This window comes from Amblyraja radiata, chromosome 1 (assembly GCF_010909765.2).
Source record: "Amblyraja radiata isolate CabotCenter1 chromosome 1, sAmbRad1.1.pri, whole genome shotgun sequence".
NCBI lineage: Eukaryota > Metazoa > Chordata > Chondrichthyes > Rajiformes > Rajidae > Amblyraja > Amblyraja radiata.
Window position 1 is genome coordinate 81170525 of NC_045956.1, and position 23720 is coordinate 81194244.

General features: G+C 40.9%; 1 protein-coding gene across 4 annotated transcripts in view; it reads right to left on the reverse strand.

The window, feature by feature from the left end:
- The window catches only part of rab28 (RAB28, member RAS oncogene family), a 116939-nt gene that overhangs the window by 79360 nt on the left and 13859 nt on the right, over nucleotides 1–23720 (reverse strand). For all 4 annotated transcript variants that reach the window (XR_004412867.1, XM_033025611.1, XM_033025595.1 and 1 more), the window contains exons 3-4: nucleotides 14727–14815; nucleotides 9896–10025 (exon numbers count right to left, since the gene is read on the reverse strand). Coding sequence is in view for 3 of the 4 variants with exons in the window: in XM_033025611.1 (XP_032881502.1) it covers nucleotides 9896–10025; nucleotides 14727–14815 (219 nt within the window). In the remaining variant the exon portion in view is untranslated. The remainder of the gene's footprint in view (nucleotides 1–9895; nucleotides 10026–14726; nucleotides 14816–23720) is intronic.

Below are 23720 nucleotides of genomic sequence, written 5' to 3' on the forward strand. Positions count from 1 at the left end.
ACCATCATACCTTCCAGACAACAATCTATTCTCTCTCATTATTATACCTAGTTAATCCCGTCACTCGTAGAGGAAACCCATTAGAGGTCACACAAATTGGAAGGGAGAAATCCTTTGCATCCTTAATGTTGCATTGATTCCAGGCTCCATAAAATAATCCTGGCATCGGGTTAAACATAGGCAAAAAAAATCTCCTCCTAATTAGTTCCTACACACACAATGACGAATCAGTGCTTCTCCAAGATGAACAATATTTAACAAGCTCTGAGATTAGAAAAGGCACAGAATGCACTCTGAGTAATGGACGTCAATGCCCATCACTAATTCCAATGAACCAACGTTAAAGCAAAAAAAAAAAAAAAAGCAGCATTGCCCTGAAGAACTGTCAGACTAAGTTTGCAGCAGGTTGCAAGTGATCCAACACACAGGGTAGACCAACCTGATCTCATGACAGGTTGTGATCTCATGATGTATCTTTCTATAAATGCATTGGTGGAAATGATCATTACACAGTCACTATGGAAAAAGAGTTCTGCTTTACACTAAGGACAACCTCCATTTTATTGTCTGGCACATTAATCGTATTAAATTGTGCAGACTCAGAGCAGATCTAGCACATCTAAACTAAGTGACAATGGACCATTAACGGCAGCAGCATTGTACTGTACCACAATATGTAACAACATGGCCCGGCATATCAAATAATTTGCTTACTGAAATCCAGTTTGGGTTTCACCAGAATCACTCTGCTGCAGGCCTCATCACAGTCTTTGTCAAAACATGGAACACGGAGTTGAATTTGAACTGAGGCATCATAGAGCTCATGTAAAGCTGGTCAATGAACATGGAGAGAAAAATTCCAATGTATTGGGCTATACCTCAGACAAAGGAAGACAGCTGGGGTTGTTGGAGGTCAATCATGCCTCTTTTAGGAATATCATTGTAAGAGTTCCTCAGGACAATGTTCTGGGCCCAGTCACCTTCTGCTGTTTCTTCAGTCCTTACAGCATAAGGCAATATGAGAGTTACACTGATGATTGCACATTCCCTCCAAATACCTCCAATGCAATAATCCCACCCAATGTAACACGACTCAGACAACATTAATGCATGCGCTATCACGTGGCAAACAATAACAGTCACCAACAAAAGTGTTGAATCATCTATCTTTTGATACCGAATCATATTACCATCACTGAGTTCCCTGCCATAAACAAACTGGGGATCATCATTGACCAGATACTTAACTCGACGAGCCAGTAGATAATACGACATAGATTGTGTTTTGTTATGGGCTCATAATACCAGAAACCCTTTCCACTACCTCAAGGCACAAGAAAATAGCATGATGGAATATTCTCCATGTGCCTCAATGAGTGCAGCACCAATTATTTTTTGAGAAACTCAAAACAGTCAAGGATGAAGCACCCCACTTAATTAGATCCCCCATCCGTCACTCTAATATCCAGACACGACAAAACCAGCGCAGAGGATTTCATGTGTATCAACTACAAAATGTACTGTAGTTGTTGATACAGGCTCCTCTGATAGTACTTCCCAAACTCATAACCTCTACTTACCAAGGTCAGCGGACTCATGGAGACCCATCACATGCAGGCTCGTCTCCCCTCATTGGGAAGACATTTTGTTGTTGGTACACACTGAACCACCACGCTGATTTTGGAAAATATCATTATTCCTTCATCGTTGCTGGTTCTAAATCCTGCAACTCCCTATTCAATTGCACTGAGGAAGTACCTTCATGAGAAAGGTTACAGTAGTTCAGAAAGGCAGCCTTCCACCACCACTTTCTCAAAGGTAAAAGGGGATGGACAATAAATGCTGGCCTTCCCAGCAATACCCCAGATCTTGAAAAGTGAGTAAATAAAAACAAAGCAAATAACTCCATTCAACTCTGACTAGCATAAAGAAGTGCAACTCATAAATAATATTTAGCATATTAAAACAATTGAACATGAGACATGAACATAACCAAAATGTATACAATGTAAAAAACATCAATAATTCAACTTCAGAAGCTATATTGGTCAAAGAGTTCTTGATAGTAACAGAAATTTTACTGGTACTTTTTTTTTTAAACTAGTAAGCCTGAACATATTTTATATCAAACTTATTTCAAGAGACTCCAGTGAAGAGTTATAAACAAGGAAACAAGCAATATGGACTTGATCATACTATAATATAAAAAAGGAGGCCAAATCCAAGTTCATCCAAAAGTTTTCTGGACTAGCATTAATAACGTTTTGCATCTGGTGATCTAAAGCATTTGTACAGAACTTTTTTTCCCCCCACTATATAATAAAGCTCTTTCCATTCATCATAATAAATGTTACAATAAACTGTTTTAATAGCCTTTTCATAATATCAGTTGGTCAAACTATTTTTCACAAAGTATTTGCTTTCCAAATCTTTACTATAATGTAGACGAGCAAGAAATTGTGATATTAATATTGATAAGGACATGGCATAATCTTATATTCAAGATAAAATATTTGAATTATCTGGTTTCATTTTTTTTCCTGTGTCTGCCACCTTTTTATCCTTTATCTCACTTTTTTTCTCAATTTAGGGCTTTATGTATATGGAATGGATTATTATACCACATGGTTCACAATATTTTATTCTGCCTGTTTAATCTTTTAAATCATATAATATTACATTTAGAATCAGTTTTTAAACATGCACTCAAATTCTTATATATAGTCCTGGACAGTACATTGCCTCAGCCCTTCCAATATCTTTATCCAAATGAGATATTTTGTGATTTTGTAACAGTTTTGAGTCGATGGACTGGTCCACATGATGGGACTCAGCGGCTAATCTAAATGAATATGTCATTGCAGTCACGGACTTCATCAGCAAGTGTGCGAAGGCCTGAGTACCAAAGAAGAAGATACTTGTCTCCTGTTTGTTCAGTCTGAAGAAGTCTCAGCCCGAAACGTCACCCATTCCTTCTCTCTGGAGATGCTGCCTGTCCCGCTGAGTCACTCCAGCATTTTGTGTCTATCTTCAATTTAAACCAGCATCTGCAGTTCCTTGCTACACAAGACGATACGTGTGTTTCCCCAACATAAACCATGGATGAACCGCAAAGTTCACTTCCAGGTGAAGTCCAAGTCTGCAGCGTTCGTCAAATGACCTGAGCGGAATAAGAAATCTATCTTCGACCTTTGCAGCGCTATTAAGGATGACAAGAGGAAATTCCAGACCAAGCAGGAGTCTTAAGGCAGTGATACGGATAATCGTAGATTGTGCCAAGGCTTGCATGCTATAAACGGACTATAAAGCAAAGACAGGAACCATTGAAGACAACAGCAGGTCCCTCCCCGATTAGTGCAATGCATTCTATGCTCACTTTGAAAGGAAGATCAGTGGTGGAAAGTCACCTGCTCCATCAATCTCAAATGAGGCTGCACCTATAGTTATGGTGGCAGACATAAGATTGCTCTTTCTGAGAGTTAATCTGCGGAAAGAAACTGGCGTGCCTTAATGACTATTGTCAGTGGCTCTGACATCCACTTCCCAGTCAGCCTTAACCCACTGCAGTTTGCCTTCCATCAAAACAGGTCCTCATTACTCCTCTGCCACTGGATCCTCAACGGATCCTCATCCGAATGGGATAGTGGAGGATGGAGTTAAAGGGAAAGGGTTTCTTAAATGTGTGAGCGTAGAGACAGAGGGGTGTAAAATGAGGTTAGAAGCAATAGGTAGCAAGGTGAAAAGTAAAAGTGGCAGGCAGACAAAACCAGGGCAAAAATCAAAAAGGGCCACTTTTCAACATAATTGTATAAGGGGTAAGAGTGTTGTAAAAACAAGCCTGAAGGCTTTGTGTCTCAATGCAAGGAGCATTCGTAATAAAGTGGATGAGTTGAATGTGCAGATAGCTATTAATGACTATGATATAGTTGGGATCACGGAGACATGGCTCCAGGGTGACCAAGGCTGGGAGCTGAACATCCAGGGATATTCAATATTCAGGAGGAATAGAGAGAAAGGAAAAGGAGGTGGGGTAGCGTTGCTGATTAGAGAGGAGATTAACGCAATGGAAAGGAAGGACATTAGTTTGGAGGATGTGGAATCGGTATGGGTAGAGCTGCGAAACACTAAGGGGCAGAAAACGCTGGTGGGTGTTGTGTACAGGCCACCTAACAGTAGTAGTGAAGTTGGAGATGGTATCAAACAGGAAATTAGAAATGCGTGCGACAAAGGCAAAACAGTTATAATGGGTGACTTCAATCTACATATAGATTGGGTGAATCAAATTGGCAGGGGTGCTGAGGAAGAGGATTTCTTGGAATGTATGCGGGATAGTTATCTAAATCAACATGTAGAGGAACCAACGAGAGAGCAGGCTATTTTAGACTGGGTATTGAGTAATGAGGAAGGGTTAGTTAGCAGTCTTGTTGTACGTGCCCCCTTGGGCAAGAGTGACCATAATATGGTTGAGTTCTTCATTAGGATGGAGAGTGACATTGTTAATTCAGAAACAATGGTTCTGAACTTAAAGAAAGGTAACTTTGAGGGTATGAGACATGAATTGGCCAAGATTGACTGGCAATTAATTCTAAAAGGGTTGACGGTGGATATGCAATGGAAGACATTTAAAGACTGCATGGATGAACTACAAAAATTGTTCATCCCAGTTTAGCAAAAGAATAAATCAGGGAAGGTAGTGCATCCGTGGATAACAAGGGAAATCAGGGATAGTATCAAAATGAAGGATGATGCGTACAAATTAGCCAGAAAAAGCAGCATACCGGAGGACTGGGAGAAATTCAGAGACTAACAGAGGAGGACAAAGGGCTTAATTAGGAAAGGAAAAATAGATTATGAAAGAAAACTGGCAGGGAACTGACTGCAAAAGTTTTTATAGATATGTGAAAAGAAAGAGATTAGTTAAAACAAATGTAGGTCCCTTGCAGTCAGAAACGGGTGACTTGATCATGGGGAACAAGGATATGGCGGACCAATTGAATAACTACTTTGGCTCCGTCTTCACTAAGGAAGACATAAATAATCTGCCGGAAATAGCAGGGGACCGCGGGTCAAAGGAGTTGGAGGAATTGAGTGAAATCCAGGTTAGCCGGGAAGTGGTGTTGGGTAAATTGAATGGATTAAAGGCCGATAAATCCCCAGGGCCAGATAGGCTGCATCCCAGAGTACTTAAGGAAGTAGCTCCAGAAATAGTGGATGCATTAGTAATAATCTTTCAAAACTCTTTAGATTCTGGAGTAGTTCCTGAGGATTGGCTGGTAGCAAACGTAACCCCACTTTTTAAGAAGGGAGGGAGAGAGAAAACGGGGAATTACAGACCAGTTAGTCTAACATCGGTAGTGGGGAAACTGCTAGAGTCAGTTATTAAAGATGGGATAGCAGCACATTTGGAAAGTGGTGAAATCATTGGACAAAGTCAGCATGGATTAACAAAAGGTAAATCATGTCTGACGAATCTTATAGAATTTTTCGAGGATGTAACTAGTAGCATGGATAGGGGAGAACCAGTGGATGTGGTGTATCTGGACTTCCAGAAGGCTTTCGACAAGGTCCCACATAAGAGATTAGTATACAAACTTAAAGCACACAGCATTGGGGGTTCAGTATTGATGTGGATAGAGAACTGGCTGGCAAACAGGAAGCAAAGAGTAGGAGTAAACGGGTCCTTTTCACAATGGCAGGCAGTGACTAGTGCGGTACCGCAAGGCTCAGTGCTGGGACCCCAGCTATTTACAATATATATTAATGATCTGGATGAGGGAATTGAAGGCAATATCTCCAAGTTTGCGGATGACACTAAGCTGGGGGGCAGTGTTAGCTGTGAGGAGGATGCTAGGAGACTGCAAGGTGACTTGGATAGGCTGGGTGAGTGGGCAAATGTTTGGCAGATGCAGTATAATGTGGATAAATGTGAGGTTATCCATTTTGGTGGCAAAAACAGGAAAGCAGACTATTATCTAAATGGTGGCCGACTAGGAAAAGGGGAGATGCAGCGAGACCTGGGTGTCATGGTACACCAGTCATTGAAAGTAGGCATGCAGGTGCAGCAGGCAGTGAAGAAAGCGAATGGTGTGTTAGCTTTCATAGCAAAAGGATTTGAGTATAGGAGCAGGGAGGTTCTACTGCAGTTGTACAGGGTCTTGGTGAGACCACACCTGGAGTATTGCGTACAGTTTTGGTCTCCAAATCTGTAGTGCAGAGAAGGTTCACCAGACTGATTCCTGGGATGTCAGGACTGTCTTATGAAGAAAGACTGGATAGATAGACTGGATAGACTGGTTTATACTCTCTAGAATTTAGGAGATTGAGAGGGGATCTTATAGAAACTTACAAAATTCTTAAGGGGTTGGACAGGCTAGATGCAGGAAGATTGCTCCTGATGTTGGGGAAGTCCAGGACAAGGGGTCACAGCTTAAGGATAAGGGGGAAATCCTTTAAAACCGAGATGAGAAGAACTTTTTTCACACAGAGAGTGGTGAATCTCTGGAACTCCCTGCCACAGAGGGTAGTCGAGGCCAGTTCATTGGCTATATTTAAGAGGGAGTTAGATGTGGCCCTTGTGGCTAAGGGGATCAGAGGGTATGGAGAGAAGGCAGGTACGGGATACTGAGTTGGATGATCAGCCATGATCATATTGAATGGCGGTGCAGGCTCGAAGGGCCGAATGGTCTACTCCTGCACCTAATTTCTATGTTTCTATGTTTCTATGTTTCCGGACCAAAAGACTACAATCTGTGGGGATGTGGCCATACCTACAATAATTTTCAAAACTGGTGTCCAGCAAGGATGCGTTCTCAGTCCATTACTATACTCCCTATACTCTCTGGATGTACAACTGACACTGTATTGCCCAGATGTAGCAAAACCAAGCATTTATTTGTCATCTGTCCTAACTGTATTTCATGAAAGCTTCCTTCTTGCCATAATAACCAAAAACTACAATTGCCAAGTGCCAAACCAGTGCACAGTAATTGATTAATAAACCCAACTAATTGAAAGTACTTCTTATTGGTTAAGATATTGTGATATTGAATCAACTAAGCGGCAACCTACAAGGACCACACACACACACACACACACACACACACACACACACACACACACACACACACACACACACACACACACACACACACACAGCGGAGGAGCGCTGTCTGCGCGATGAAGAGCAATGTAAACGGCTGCCACAGAGCACGGTAAGTCCTTTAGAGAGCGCGGGAGGGAGGGAGAGAAGGGGAAAGAAGGGGAGAGAAGGACGGAGAGAAGGGGGGAGAGAAGGGGGGAGAGAAGGGGGGAGAGAAGGGTCGTGAGAAATTCTGTGATCAACGAAAATTTCAAAACTCATATCAACTGCATGGGCCATGGGTGCTGGAAGCAGAAGCAATGGCGGGGACAAACGCGGACGGAGAGCGGGGCTGGCGAGTGTTTGCGGGGCTGGCGAGTCGCTCACTGCAGCTCCGGCCATGGAGCAGCCTCAGTGCAAGAGTCCCGGGCCATCGGAGGCATTGCGCCGCTGCCATGAGAGTCTCTGTGCCGAATTCGCCCAGGTGACCGGCATGTATCAGGCTGCGGCTTGGTGCATCCTGGAGGACAACCAGTGGCTGCTGGAAGTAAGTACCAAGCACTGGGTGGAAGATAGTGGACTTCAAATGGGAGTGGTTGGAGAAAGCATCCTGCTTGCCTGCTAGATTTTCACTTACTGTAACTGCAGAAAAAATGTTCCCGATGTTGGGGGATTTCAGAACCAGGGCTCACAGTTTAAGAATAAAGGGTAGGCCAGTTAGGACAAACTTTCTTCACGCAGAGAGTTGTGAATCTGTGGAATTCTCTACCACAGAAGGCAGTGCAGGCCAATTCACTGGATGTTTTCAAGCAAGAGTTACATTTAGTTCTTAGGGCTAACGGAATCAAGGGATTTGAGGAAAAAACAGGAAAGAGGTACTGATTTTAGATGAATAGCCATGATCATATTGACTGGCAGTGCTGACTCGAAGGGCCGAATGGCATATTCCTGCACCTATTTTCTATGTTTCTATGCTTGAGTATATGGCAATAAAACTCGATCACTTGATTTTGAAGCATTCATGCATGGTGGAGGTATAATGTAGTCATAGAGTGATACAGTGTGAAAACAGGTCCTTTGGCGCAACTTGCCCACACACGCCAACATGTCCCAACTACGCTACCTGCTTTTGGTCCATACCTCCAAACCTGTCCTATCCATGTATCAGTTTAATTGTTTCTTAAATGTTGGGATTGTCCCTGTCTCAACTACGTCCTCTGGCAGCTTGTTCCATACACTCACCACCCTTTGTGTGGAAGAAGTTACCCCTTAAAAAGTTAGCTCTTAAAAATACTTCATACAAAAAAATTGAAATCAACTTCCACAATGCACTAAAACATGATTTTAATACATCAAATTTCCCTACCCTGGTAGGGGGGACACCCTGCTTCCACACCCTCTCCCCCCTCGGTTGCTCCACTCCTTCACCGGGTACCCCCAAGGCCAGTGATCAGTGATCGATCAATCTTCCCACTTTCAAAAACGCTCCGCGGACCCTGGTTCAGACAGAGAACACTGCCAGATGTGAGCGGGGAACTGAGGCCAGTTGTCCGTGATGTCGGGATCCCAATGCTCAGCGCTTCATGTTTTGGAGTTGGCTAATGTTATTGATTTGTAATTAGACTGATTTGTAATTAGTTGACGAAACCTTAATTTATTAATCCGGAATATCCAGCGGGATGGGATAAGTGTAATGTTAAAATGACATGCAAGTTGTCAGGCTGTCTGTCACAAAATACAACCCTGATAACCCATTATTTCCTTCAGTTAAATATTGGGAAGGTAGAACTATTGTCATTTGCCACTGAATTATAATGTTTGTTTACCTCATTGACTATTTCTAACCCCCCCCCCCCCCTAGGGTGGCTACAGTATGCCACATATTGCACAATTTCAAGCTGAAAAATGCAAAGGTTTGTACCAACGGGAGGGGGGACACCCTACTCCCACACCCTCCCCCCCCCCCCGACTCCCCGGTCGCTACGCTCCCTCGGGCTTGGTCTCTCGCAATTTCTCATTCCCAACTCTCACCCAATGTTGGCAGCCCTGCTGTGATTGATGGTGAAGCTGTTGTTTTCTTTCAAACAAAGACTGAGGATTTAATTATACATTAAATTACAAGAGAGAGTAAGACAAAGTGAATGAGTAGAACGTATTTGCCCTGAAGATAGACACAAAAAGCTGGAGTAACTCAGCGGGACAGGCAGCATCTCTGGAGAGAAGGAATGGGCGACATTTCGGGTCGAGATCCTTCTTCAGATGTATATTTGCCTTTCCTGTCCACGGTCCTTGCAGAATTTCAACTTGAAATGGCAACAATGTCTTCCCCCCTTCCACCTTCAGATATTGCTTGACCTGCAGAGTTTGTTACCTTTCCTAACTGGTGATATCATATTTCATATATGTAAAGACATCAGAAATTGCTCACATGGTTCAATGGTCTTAAACTGAGATTGCATTTACATTTTTCATATATATATATATTTTTTTTAAATATTTTATTTATTAGAAGTAATGTACATTACAGTGATATAAGCCAATAACATAATACATTTCCTGTACCACTTCTTGTTTTAAACTTTAAAAAGAAGGAAAGTAGAGAGAGTTAGATAGGATAGTAAGTGCGTGAAAGAGTGATCGAGGGACCCGTAGAAACGTAAAACACGAAAAAGAAAACCAAAGAAAAAGAAAGACAAAAATAGAGGATATAAGAAAATATAAGAAAGCAAAATAAGATAAAAGGGATATACCTACTTCATATTTTTCATATTTAAAGAATGCTTTTTTGATATACAACTAAAATAACAAGTTACTCACTTTTATTTCCAACCAGTGCAACCATAGGTTGTTGGTCAGATTCATCATTTACTTTCTTCACTGCACCATACCAATCTTCAAGGTTTTCAAAACTCTGGTAATTTGTGATATCATACACCAATAAGATACCCTAAGGGAGAGTAAAGCAATGAAAATTTATTATTCACTTCAAAATGAAACATCACATGAGCTTTGATTGAACGTATATCAAAACAGAACAGATCCTTCAGCTCGCCAGCTCTGATGCTATTCTCAACTAATCCCAACTGCCTGCATGGGGTCCATGTCCTCTTTTCCTGACCTGGCCCTGTGTCTGTCTAAATGCCTTAAACATTGCTATTAGTCCGCTTCTATCATCTCCTCTGGAACCTGGTTTTGGATAGAGTGGATGTGGAGAGGATGTTTCCACTAGTGGGAGAGTCTAGGATTAGGTGTCGTAGCCTCAGAATTAAAGTATGTTCTTTTAGGAAGGAGATGAGGAGAAATTTCTTTACTCAGAGGGTGGTGAATCTGTGGAATTATTTGCCACAGAAGGCCGTGGAGGCCAAGTCAGTGGATATTTTTAAGGCAGAGATAGATAGATTCTTTATTAGTACAGGTGTCAGAGGTTATGGGGCGAAGACAGGAGAATGGGGTTAAGAGGAAGAAGTAGATCAGCCATGGTTGAATGGCGGAGAAGACTTGATGGGCTGAATGGCCTAATTCTACTCCTATTCCTTATGACCTTATGAATCACAATCCTGGCACCTACAATTCACTGTGTAAAAATTTGTCTCGCAAATTTACTAAACTTTCTCTCTCTCATCTTAAACCTATACCCTCTGGAATTTGACAGATCCACCCAGGGGAAAAGGATTTTAATTATCTACCCTATCCATGCCTCCATTAATTTTTCCATCAGGCTGCCACCCAATAAAAGAAAACGATCCATGTTTGCACAAATCTCCTTATACCTGTAATTACTGCACAGGTATAATCTTAATCAACCAATATCCTGGTAAACCGCTTCTGCACCCTCTCCAATGCTTCCACATTTTTTCTAGTGTGGCAACCAGATTTGCACGTAATACTCAAATGTAAACGAACCAAAGTTTTATACTGTTGCAACATGACCTGCCAACTGCTATACTGAATGCCACAACCAATGAAAGCAAGTTGCCCTATGCCTGTTGCCACGTTCAGCGAGCAATCGATTAGCACCCCAAGATACCTCTGAATCAATAATCTCAATGTCACTAAATGTATACTTTCATTTTGTATCTAATTTCCCAAAATGCATCACCCCCCACTTGTCTGGATTGAACTCCACCCCATTTCTGGGGGTGGAGTGGATAGCAAGAGAGGTTCTATAGGGATACATCTGGATATATATAGTGCCCTCCATAATGTTTGGGATAAAGGCCCATCATTTATTTATTTGCCTCTGTACTCCACAATTTGAGATTTGTAATAGAAAAAATTACGTGGTTAAAGTGCACTTTGTCAAATTTTATTAAAGGGCATTTTTATACATTTTGGTTTCACCATGTAGAAATTACAGCTGTGTTTATACATAGTCCCCCCCATTTCAGGGCACCATAATGTTTGGGACATATGGCTTCACAGATGTTTGTAATTGCTCAGGTGTGTTTAATTGCTGGATTTTGAAATGTTCAAAATATTTTGGCGACACTGATATGACGCCGGCAAAATCGCCAAGTAGGACAGGCCCTTAACTGAAACCTCTCTCCCCCACCTCTCACCGCCTCTCCCTGTCTCCCACTCGCATCTGCCCCCTCTCTCTCACTGTTACACCCCACTTTCCCCGTTACCAGGCACCCTGTTCGCTTTTTTTAATTCTCGAATTACCTTTGTCAAATCCCATGATTCCGTGTGTTTCTTGGAATACCGAACTGGCTTATACCAAACTCGCTTATTGGAGTGCAAGCTTGCCCAGGGCATCAAAGTGTCAAAGGGGGGGGGGGGGGGGGGGCATTTTGGAAACAATTACCATAGTTTTCAATAAGGACAAGACCAGTCCTTGGATGAAAGTGTAAACTGGGATAATACAAATTACCACTGCATTGGGCAGGAATTGGAGAAAGTAAATTGGGACTAGCTGTTTGGGGATAAAGTCATATATTGTTTCAGCAATCATAAACACAATGAAAGCATTCCTAAAGTAAATTGGTCTCTCAGTAGCAAGATCCAAGACTATTTAATCAGGTTTAAATAATTATACTGTCTAATTGTTATTGGGTCAAATTGTTTTCCCTTCCATCACAGTGAGGAATGTGGAGGAGTCACTGTGGTGGATGTTTATGCTAAAATGTATTTTGTGTTTTCTGTTGCTTTTTATTGGTATGATGACTGTTTAAAATAGCAAATGAAATTCCTCGTGTTGCAAAACATTCTTGGCTTAAGTATTATTGTGATTGTGATTGATTGTGATTTCTTTTTTTTGCCACTGATCTAATGTTCATATCTAATATTAAGATGTGAACTGTCAACAAATTACAAAATGACAACAAAAACAGATTGTTAATGTTAATCCACCTCAGATTAACAACAGTTTGATCATGGAGCTGTTTCACTACAGTCTTTTGTATCCGTTGTGGCAATTACTAATTATTACCTATCAACTGAGAAACAAATGTTGTAATACATTATGAGAAGCCTTTCGAAACAATTTTGTCTGCAATTTAAAAGCGTAAATTTCCAGATATTTTTAACAGGTCATAGGCTGAGAGATTATGGCACAAAATATTGCGGAGATTTTAAAGATGAAGAATGTTAGTAGCTATATTCAAAGACAACTTGTTTTGAGTACACCATCTGTGATTGGACTGATTTTATAACTGAAAATGGCATAAAACTCACAATTATTGTCAATGAAAAGTTTTAGTTTGATATTAAAGTAAATTGTTACCCCATGACAGTCTGTAGTATTGAAGTACAGCACATTCTTAACTCTACCATTAGTTATTAGCATTCATAATGAAATAATCCATTCAGTGGGTTAGTCCTATTTACTGGATGGCACCCAAAAAACTTAAAATCTGAATATCTAAAATGAAGGTAAAAGCCAGGAGTGCATCCATGTATGATTGGTAATATTTTAGTGAACCATACTATGTATGCAGATGATGTTGTTGTCTTTAGTCCATCTAGGGCTGGTCTACAGCAGCTCCTATATGTTCTGTGTATAGTGTGGAACATGACATTAAATATAATGCTTGTAAGAGTGCTGTCATGATCTGCAGAACCAAAGAGGATAAAAGTCTAAAATTTCCTGATTTTAAATTGTCTGACAATAATCGTAGTGTCTATAATAAGGTAAAATATCTAGGGCATTTTATTACAGAACAAATGAGAGATGATGAGGATATTTATAGGCAACGACGCATGCTGTATGTACAGGCGAATATTCTCTTGCGTAAATTTGGTGCGCGTGCAGATGTGGTGAAGATGTCACTATTTAGAGCATACTGCACACCACTCTACACTGCGCACCTGTGGTCGAACTATGGAAAGACAAGTTTGCAGAGACTAAAGGTGCCATATAATAATGCCACGAGAACACTGCTAAGGAAACATAGATGGTGTAGTGCTAGTAACATGATTGTGGCTGCAGGAGTCAGTACTTTAGAAGCTATCCTAAGAAATCACATGTATAAATTCATCTGCAGGATAAATGACTAAATATGTAATTATTGTGGCCTTGTCAAACATAAGGTTTAGCACTACACGCTACGAATCCCAGTTGTTGAGACACTGGTATCGGTGTCTCGTTGTAGGACATTGATCATTCTTTTTATTCTGGATTTTAATTCATGTATTGTGTTTTTTTTTTAATATAATTTATGATGCTTTTATAAATGATATACTACGATTTTATATGTACTTTATGATGTTTTTAATATGCAATGCATTTTTATGTAATGTTGTCCCTTGTCTGGACCTTGAGTCCGAAATAAAGTTTATTATTATTCTTAATTAAAACGTCATAAGCAAAATGCCACCTATTGTCACATCATTTGTGAATAAAAGACAGCTATCTTGCATACAGATCTTAGGTTCACAATCCATAACATAGTAATAGTCATAGAGTGATACTGTGTGGAAACAGGCCCTTTGGTCCAACTTGCCCACACCGGCCAACATGTTCCAGCTACATTAGTCCCACCTGCCTGCGTTTGGTCCATATCCCTCCAAACCTGGCCAATCCATGTATCTATTTAACTGTTTCTTAAACTTTGGGATAATCCCAGCCTCAACTGCCTCCTTGTATTTTCTGTAGGATGTACCCTTGAAACCGATCAATTTAGGAATTCATCCAAAGGTTTAATCAATCATGCCCCTGTCCCACTTAGGAAACCTGAACGGAAACTTCTGGAGACTTTGCGCCCCACCCAAGGTTTCCGTGCAGTTCCCAGAGGTTGCAGGTGGTTGCCGGAGGTTACAGGTAGTGGAAGCAGGTAGGGAGACTGACAAAAACCTCCGGGAACCGCACGGAAACCTTGTGTGGGGCGCAAAGTCTCCAGAAGTTTCCGTTCAGGTTTCCTAAGTGGGACAGGGGCATAAAGTGTCACCATATCTTTGCAACAATTTGAAATATTCCATCTTAATCCAGTCACTACATAACAAGTATAGATGAAGGGTCGGTCCTGACCCAAAACATCCTTCCACGGGTGCTGCCTGTATGCTGAGTGCTTGCAGAAGTTTTTTTTTTTAATTAAAAATATTTATTCTCAAATGCTGTGCTGCTTATCTATCCTCGTCTCTAAAAATCTAAATATCACAGGTATATTTTAGTTTCCATGGAGGTAAAAAAAAATGCATAAGTTCTCACCTGAGCTCCATAGATGTATTTATCCAACATTTGTCCTCCAATGGTTTGTCCTCCAATATCCCAAACTTGCAGTGTAACATTTAAATTACCTGCAAATGGAAAGACATGAGTCCAATTAGACACGAATTGGCAAAAGCAAAATTCCAGAAAATGCATACAAATTATTTCGTTTTGGTTTCTTATAGTATAACAGAGCTTGAATAGTAGTGAAAATGGCATCATCATCGTGATAAAAGCATCATTAATGGTTTCCTTAATTGTGTAATTTTTACTCTATTTATACCTGTATATGAAATATGGTCCAAACAATAAAGACAACAAAAAAGGAGATGAATCTTTGGATTTAGGTTCACTTTACTTAATACATAGAAACGTTTCATCAATAAACTATGTTAATAGTTCATAAGTGTCTAATTATGAAGTCACAAATTAAACTTGGACCAGAAGCAAACATTTGTGTTTATCATCAGAAAAGTATTAAGTATATAATCAGAGTTATAATATTTTTCTTCACAGCAGTTTAATTTTGATACAGAGTTAACCAAAATAAATATTTTGAAGTTTATTGCAGTTTATTTTGCAGCAGTTTACATTTGGCAGAAACAGTCAACTTATTCGACCATTTATCTACCCATACAGAGGTCTTTCTGTGAGAACTTTAATAATTGCTCCTCCTCTCCTCTCCATCACCAAATGCTAGAGGAAAAAAACTGCAATAGTAGCAATGGAAGAAATAAATGAATCAACAAATTTTGCATTACATTAAAAGAATAACAAGCTTCACACTGACCAGTTCATTCTCGGCTGAATTTAAAACCCGCACTGGGAGTTAGTATTAACCTTGTAAAATATTTTGGCGCAGCTTTTAACCTTACTTTAAGTGTCAAAAGCCAAGGATTGAACTAAAAACATTAATTTTGGCTATTTTTCATTAACGAGACTGAAATAATCCATTCAGTGGAATAGTCCTATTTACTGGATGGTACCCAAATAACTGTTAAAACATATTTTACAGTAGATCCTTTAAGAAAAGGTTTACTCTATATTAATCAAATGTGAACATACGTAATGATGAACAACCACACACTTCTTTCAAGCTTACCTCTTGCCATGAGTGCTCTTCAACCACCATTTCTGGTGCTTTAATAGAAATATACCTCTCAGTACCACGAATCATTTATGCAGTCAAATGAATATTTTCATTAAAGACGCAAATCAATCACCAATGTGTTAATTTTTTTTTAAGTGTTAAGCAGAAAAAATATTCAACGTCCTTAGAATTAAATACATTGGGCTGGATTGTCCTGGACCAGCCTGCTACGTGAGTTTGCTGCCCATGTTCCTTTCCCAGCTCTACATATTTTTGCAGATGCAATGGATTGATTAAGCTTGACATTGCTGAAATCCTCTCCCATCACCTAATAGCTCACCCCATGTTGTCAGTCACCTATGTATTGTGTTTGGGTCTTAAGGAGGGTACACAGCAGTCGTGCCTCTGGGACGCTCCAAGTCTTTGAAGGTTTGCCAAATGTCAAAAGACGTGTAAGACTTTAAGCAATTTTTAAACTTCTCAAACAGCTTGGGAAATTTAAAACATAATCAAAATGGTTTTAATAATTAATTTTAAAATATATTTTTATCATGAAAATAAATAAATTAAAATCACATTAAAACACAACTAAATAATTTCAAAGATTATAATAAAGAAACATAGTTAAACCAATAGCCATCATATGTTTTTGTACTCAGTATCTAAGCCTCCCACTCCTCTTTGGTAGACATCCAAAAATGCATTACCCTCACTCGGAGTGAAGAACTTATCTCCTTATCTCTGTTCTGATTTTTTTTTTAACTCCTTCACACACCTCTTACAGGAAAAAATATCAACTGAATGGTGTCACCATCATTATGCCAGTACTCCTTGAAGTTGATGGCTAGATCCTCTACTGAGAGTCACTGCTCCATTGCTGAACACTGATGGCACAATGGACAGTGAAGTGCTCTAGTATCTAACTAGGGCATTAGAAGTCCAAGACTTTCAAAGACACCAACATTTGATTGCCCAAAATTCATTACAGAGTCACTAGGTTTCAGCCAACTTGATTTAACCCAATGTTGCCAAATAGTTTTGTATTATTGTTCAGAAGTCTCCTCTAAACTTAATGTACCAACAAGCTGGAAACAGTAAGCTCATATCAAATTGAATTGAACACCTTATATCTTCCATAACTAATCCATCACATGGAACAAAGGGTAAATCACCAGAGTCAGGAGTGGTTCCAGAGTAATGGAAAATTGTGAATGTAACTCCTCTGTTCAAGAAGGGAGCGAAGCAAAAGAGGTAAAACTATAGGCCGGTTAGCATGACTTCAGTAGTTGGTAGGATTTTATCCATTAAAAAGAATTAATTTTCCAAGTACAGAAGCAGATGATAAAATAGGCCAAAGTCAGCATGATTTTCTGAAGGTTAGATCTTGCCTGATGAATCGGTTAGAATTCTTTAGCAGTATAGACAAAGGAGACTCACTGGACGTTGTCTACCTAGACATTTAGAAGGCCTTTGAAGAAGTGCCGCACTTGAGGCTGCTAAACAAGATGAGAGCCCATGGTATTAGAGGGAAGATACTAGCATGGATAGGTTAGCTGAATGGCAGAAAGCAAAGAGTGTGAATAAAGGGGGCCTTTTCTGGTTGGGCTGCCAGTGACTAGCGGTGTTCGGTGCTGGTTTGGTTCTGGGGCCGCTACGCTTCATGTTGTATATAAATGATATGGATGATGGAATTGAAGGCTTTGTTGCCAAGTTTGCAGGTGATACAAAGATAGGCAGAGGGGCAGGTAGTGTAGAGAAAGCAGGGGCTCTGTAGAAAGACTTGGACAGATTGGGAGAGCGCACAAAGTAAACAGATGGAATATAACAGGGGTCTCCAAACTATGGTCCTCAGGCCACATCCGGCCCACACGAGATTTTATACGACCTGCAGCAAGCTCTGAGCTCCGGGCTCCCCCGGGTCCAAAATTCCGGCAACTCAGATAATTTTTTGCGTGTTTGCAGCATTTGCTCTCCACACAACAGATTTGTTTTCTTCGGAACGAATCTTTGAAAGAATGGGTTCAAACCGAATTCCCGGTTCCAGGTTGGAGCCAGTTGTGCTCAGGCTCTGTCTCTCTCCCTGTAGAATACATAGATCATTCCTTGTTTTAGTCGCCACCAGACCCCTCACTCACCTCTCTCTCAGGTACATCATGTCTGTATTGGTGCTGCTTCCTGCTCTCGTTCACCGCTTTAACACTTCATCTACCTGACTGCCAATTTCCAACCAGCTCCCACTTTCCTCTGCTCGAGCCCCGACTCTTCCCTTCACTTTCTCGCCGTCTCTATCGCCGATTCAGAGACAATGCAAGGGACCAAAGTCCATTCCAAGCCCGCGAACGCCATCGGCTACCTTGTCTATCCACTACCCCTGTTTGCGCATCAGAACTGGAATATTCCCTCCAAGATCGAGTCTGTACAGCAAAACTGACATTTCTTTCCTTCTGCAGTTGTACAGGGGCCTAGTGAGACCACACCTGGAGTATTATGCAGGTGTGATCACAAGTGCAGCGTAGGTTCACAAGGTTAATTCCCGGGATGGCGGGACTGTCATATGTTGATAGAATGGAGCAGGTGGGCTTGTATACTCTGGCATTTAGAAGGATGAGAGGGTATCTTATTGAAACATATAAGATTAATATGGGCTGAGACATGTTAGAGGCAGGAAACATGTTCCCGATGTAGGGAGAGTCCAGAACCAGAGGCCACAGTTTAACAATAAGGGGTAAGCCATTTAGAACGGAGATGAGAAAAATCTTTTTGTGAATCTGTGGAATTCTCTGCCGCAGAAGGCAGTGGGGGCCAATTCTCAGGATGCTTTCAAGAGTTAGATCGAGCTCTTAAAGATAGCAGAGTCAAGGGATATGGTGAGAAGGCAGGAACAGGGTGTGATTGTGGATGATCAGCCATGATCACAGTGAATAGCAGTGCTGGCTCGAAGGGCCGAATGGCCTACTCCTGCTTTTATTGTCTATTGTCTTTATTTTTGCCTACGGCCTGCAAAAATGTGCCAAATATATAATGTGGCCCTCATGCTTAAATGTTTGGGGCCCCCTGGAATATAGTGTAGCAAAGTTTGCAGTCATGTATTTTGGTAGTAGGACTATTGGCAGATTAATTTCTAAATGGGGAAATTAACCTCTGGTCTCAAGGAAGTGCAAAATAGGACAGGAAGCAGTGGGGAAAAACATCAAACAAAAGGCCCTAAAACAAACTTCAGTGTGGACAACAGCACCACCTGCCTTGGAGAACAAAGTTTCATAATCAGAGCAGAGAATTGCTGTTTAGGGTGGAAGAATATATTCATCCTCTTGGTAAGTTTAAATATGACAGCCATGCATGACAGTCTAACAGGAGTACATTGCAGGAAAGGAGAGAAACCTATGGAAGATACGCACTATATGCAAGACGCAGCAGAGAAATTAATCTCTAGTTATCATCTATAAATTAGTTTAGTTTAGTTTAGAGATACAGTGCGGAAACAGGCCCTTCGGCCACCGGGTCCGCGCCAACCAGCGATCCCCGCATATTAACACTATCGTACACACACTAGGGACAATTTTTCAAAAATTTACCAAGCCAATTTACCTACATATCAGTACGTATTTGGAGTGTGGGAGGAAACCGAAGATCTCGGCGAAAACCCACGCAGGTCACAGGGAGAACGTACAAACTCCGTACAGACAGCACCTGTAGTCGGGATCTAACCCTGGTCTCCGGCACTGCAAGCCAGCCACTCTATCACATCTCCCCCTCTCCTCCCCCCTCTTCTCCCCTCCCCCCTCTCCTCTCCCCCTCTCCTCTCCCTCCTTCCCCATCCCTCCCCATCCCCCCTCTCCCCCCTCCCTCCCCATCCCCCCTCTCCCCCCCTCCCTCTAACCCCCTTCTCTCCCCCCCTCCCTCTCTCTCTTTCTCTGTCCCACTCTCTCTGCCCCTCGAGATAGGGTAAAAGGAGCCAATGAATATTAATATAATATAAAGGGGGATGGTTAGTGTGTGTGTGTGTGTGTGTGTGTGTGTGTGGGGGGGGGGGGGGGGATGGGTTTTTTTTGACGCCGCAGGCTGCCTTCCCGCAACCGCGCGTTGAGGGGACAGAACCCAACGGGTCCCCCTTGGTCTAGTATCTCTTAAATATAGTGACTCAATCTGACTCCACCACCTTCCCTAGTAGCAAAATAGACATCAATCCAGACATAACCACTCTCTGTAAAAAAAAAATATTATCTTTAAAACTCCTTCCTCTTCTTGCAAACATATGTGCTCTTCTTTTAGATACTCCTACCATGGGAAAAAGATTCTGACCATCTGCCCTATCTATGCCTTATATAAATATATATACCTCTATCAAATTACCCCTCATATAGACACAGACATTTAAGGGCGATGAGATGCAAGGCTGTAGGATGTAACTGGCAAATGTGATTACACTAATGGAGAGAGAAAAACTGAGCAACAGCACAGATGAAGGACCTGGCCCATTCTGATACCAAGAAAGCAAATTGAATTCTTCAACTTCAAGTGCAGTAAACTCTTATTCCAATGGACCAGAGGGGCTGAATAGTATCCATTATTGCCGATTGTTTGCTTTAACCGATTAAGGATTCACTCCAACCACCTAGTGGTCACTCCATGGAACAATTAGTTGTTTTCAAATATAGAGTAATCAGTCACCACTGTCTGTTTAAGAACACGGACTTAAGAACACAGTTTTAGCTGTTAAAAATAACTTTATGTTTGAAAACAACTCGTATTTTCATGAAGTGATCGCTAGGTGGTTGGAGTGAATCCTTAATCGGTTAAAGCGAACAATCGGTTATAGTGGACAATCGGCGATAACAGAAGCCATTCCTTCCCTATCATCAATTATAACTGAGCCTGAAGTTGAAGAATTCAATGTTGAGTCTGAAGACTGCAGTTTAGTCAGATACTGTTCCTCAATGGGTGTTACGGGTGTCAGTGGGCACATACTAGATATTAGTCAGTGTCTAAAACCAGAGATGGAAATATTGAGGTAGTGAAGAATAAGAGGCAAACAAAGGGCATGAAGGATGAAACTGACAACAAAGATGATGAGATTTTTCTGTCAGAACAAGAGTCGACATCAATGCTGGCATAAGTACACCGGTAAGGAAGTGAAAAAGAAGATCTAATGAGGAGAGAATATTCCACATATGAAAGAAAAGTATAACATGGACCCATATAATTCCATTGACAACAACTTTATTTGGTAGAAATTAGCAAATTGAAAGAAAAAGGTGAGAAAAGGAATTCACATTCAGCCAATCTAACATAACCCCATGGCTGCAAAACGTTCCTGCAATTAGCAATACCTAAATTGGCTAATTTGAACATATTTCCATCACCTAGCTTCTCTCCAATCAAATTCTTTAACGAGGAGCAAAATATTTGTCACCGCCCAGGATTAGGAACAATTCCTTCTGCCAAGTTGTTTAGAAAGTTATAGGTAATATCTCTACTATCTCCTTCCGTGTTTTATGCTCCACATTAGCAGCTCTTGATAAATCTTTCATGCCCGTAATTTCCTTAAAAAATTGTTTTTTCTACACCATACGTACATCTACCACTTACGCTCAATATACACACCAGGCATGGATAGGGTAGATGTGGAGAGGATGTTTAGACCAGTGAGAATTAAAGGATGTTCCTATAGGAAGGAGATGGATGTTTCCACCGTCAGAATTAAAGAATGTAAAAAGAATCTTAAGAAAGAAATTAGAAAAGCTAAAAGAAGATAAGAGGTTGCTTTGGCAAGTAAGGTGAAAGTAAATCCAAAGGGTTTCTACAGCTATATTAATAGCAAAAGGATAACGAGGAATAAAATTGGTCCATTAGAGAGTCAGAGTGGACAGCTATCTGCAGAGCCAAAAGAGATGGGGAAGATATTGAACAATTTCTTTTCTTCGGTATTCACCAAGGAGAAGGATATTGAATTATGTGAGGTAAGGGAAACAAGTAGAGTAGCTATGGAAACTATGAGATTCAAAGAAAAAGAAGTACTGACACTTTTGAAAAATATAAAAGTGGATAAGTCTCCAGGTCCTGACAGGATATTCCCTAGGACATTGAGGGAAGTTAGCGTAGGGGCTATGACAGAAATATTTCAAATGTCAATAGAAACGGGAATAGTGCCGGAAGATTGGCATACTGCGTATGTTGTTCCATTGTTTAAAAAGGGTTCTAAGAGTAAACCTAGCAATTATAGACCTGTTAGTTTGACTTCAGTGGTGGGCAAATTAATGGAAAGGATACTTAGAGATAATATATAAGCATCTGGATAAACAGGGTCTGATTAGGAACAGTCAACATGGATTTGTGCCTGGAAGGTCATGTTTGACTAATCTTCTTGAATTTTTTGAAGAGGTTACTAGGGAAAATGATGAGGGTAAAGCCGTGGATGTTGTCTATATGGACTTTAGTAAGGCCTTTGACAAGGTTCCTCATGGAAGGTTGGTTAAGGTTCAATTGTTGGATATTAATGCAGGAGTAGCAAGATGGATACAACAGTGGCTGAATGGGAGATGCCAGAGAGTAATGGTGGATGGCTGTTTGTCAGGTTGGAGGCCGGTGACTAGTGGGGTGCCTCAGGGATCTGTGTTGGGTCCACTGTTGTTTGTCATGTACATCAATGATCTGGATGATGGTGTGGTAAATTGGATTAGTAAGTATGCAGATGATACTAAGATAGGTGGTGTTGTGGATAATGAAGTAGATTTCCAAAGTCTAGAGAGATTTAGGCCATTTGGAAGAATGGGCTGAAAGATGGCAGATGGAGTTTAATGCTGATAAGTGTGAGGTGTACATCTTGGCAGGACAAATCAAAATAGGACGTACATGGTAAATGGTAGGGAATTGAGGAATGCAGTTGAACAGAGGGATCTAGGAATAACTGTGCATAGTTCCCTGAAGGTGGAATCTCATGTAGATAGGGTGGTAAATAAAGCTTTTGGTGTGCTAGCCTTTATAAATCAGAGCATTGAGTTTAGAAGTTGGGATGTAATGTTAAAATTGTACAAGGCATTGGTGAGACCAATTCTGGAGTATGGTGTACAATTTTGGTCGCCCAATTATAGGAAGGATGTCAACAAAATAGAGAGAGTACAGAGGAGATTTACTAGAATGTTGCCTGGGTTTCAGCAACTAAGTTACAGAGAAAGGTTGAATAAGTTAGGTCTTTATTCTTTGGAGCTCAGAAGGTTAAGGGGGGACTTAATAAAGGTCTTTAAAATGATGAGAGGGATAGACAGAGTTGACGTGGATAAGCTTTTCCCATTGAGCGTAGGGAAGATTCAAACAAGAGGACATGACTTCAGAATTAAGGGACAGAAGTTTAGGGGTAACATGAGGGGGAACTTCTTTACTCAGAGAGTGGTAGCTGTGTGGAATGAGCTTCCAGTGGAAGTGGTGGAGGCAGGTTTGTTTTTATCATTTAAAAATAAATTGGATAGGTATATGGATGGGAAAGGAATGGAGGGTTATGGTCTGAGTGCAGGTAGATGGGACTAGGGGAAAATAAGTGTTCGGCACGGACTTGGAGGGTCGAGATGGCCTGTTTCCGTGCTGTAATTGTTATATGGTTATATGGTTATATGGTGATGTTCCTATAGGAAGGAGATGAAGAGGAATTTCTTTAGTCAGAGGGTCGTGAATCTGTGGAATTCTTTGCCACAGAAGGCTGTGGAGTCGTCAATAAGACAAAGATAGATAGATTCTAGATTAGAATCTAAAGGATAGGGAAATATGGGGAGAAGGCAGGAGAATGGGGTTAGGAGGGAGAGATAGATCAGCCATGGTTGAATGGCGGGGTAGACTTGATGGGCCAAATGGCCTAATTCTGCTCCTATCACTTATAACCACTCGCTGTATGAAAGAGTTGCCTCTCTCTG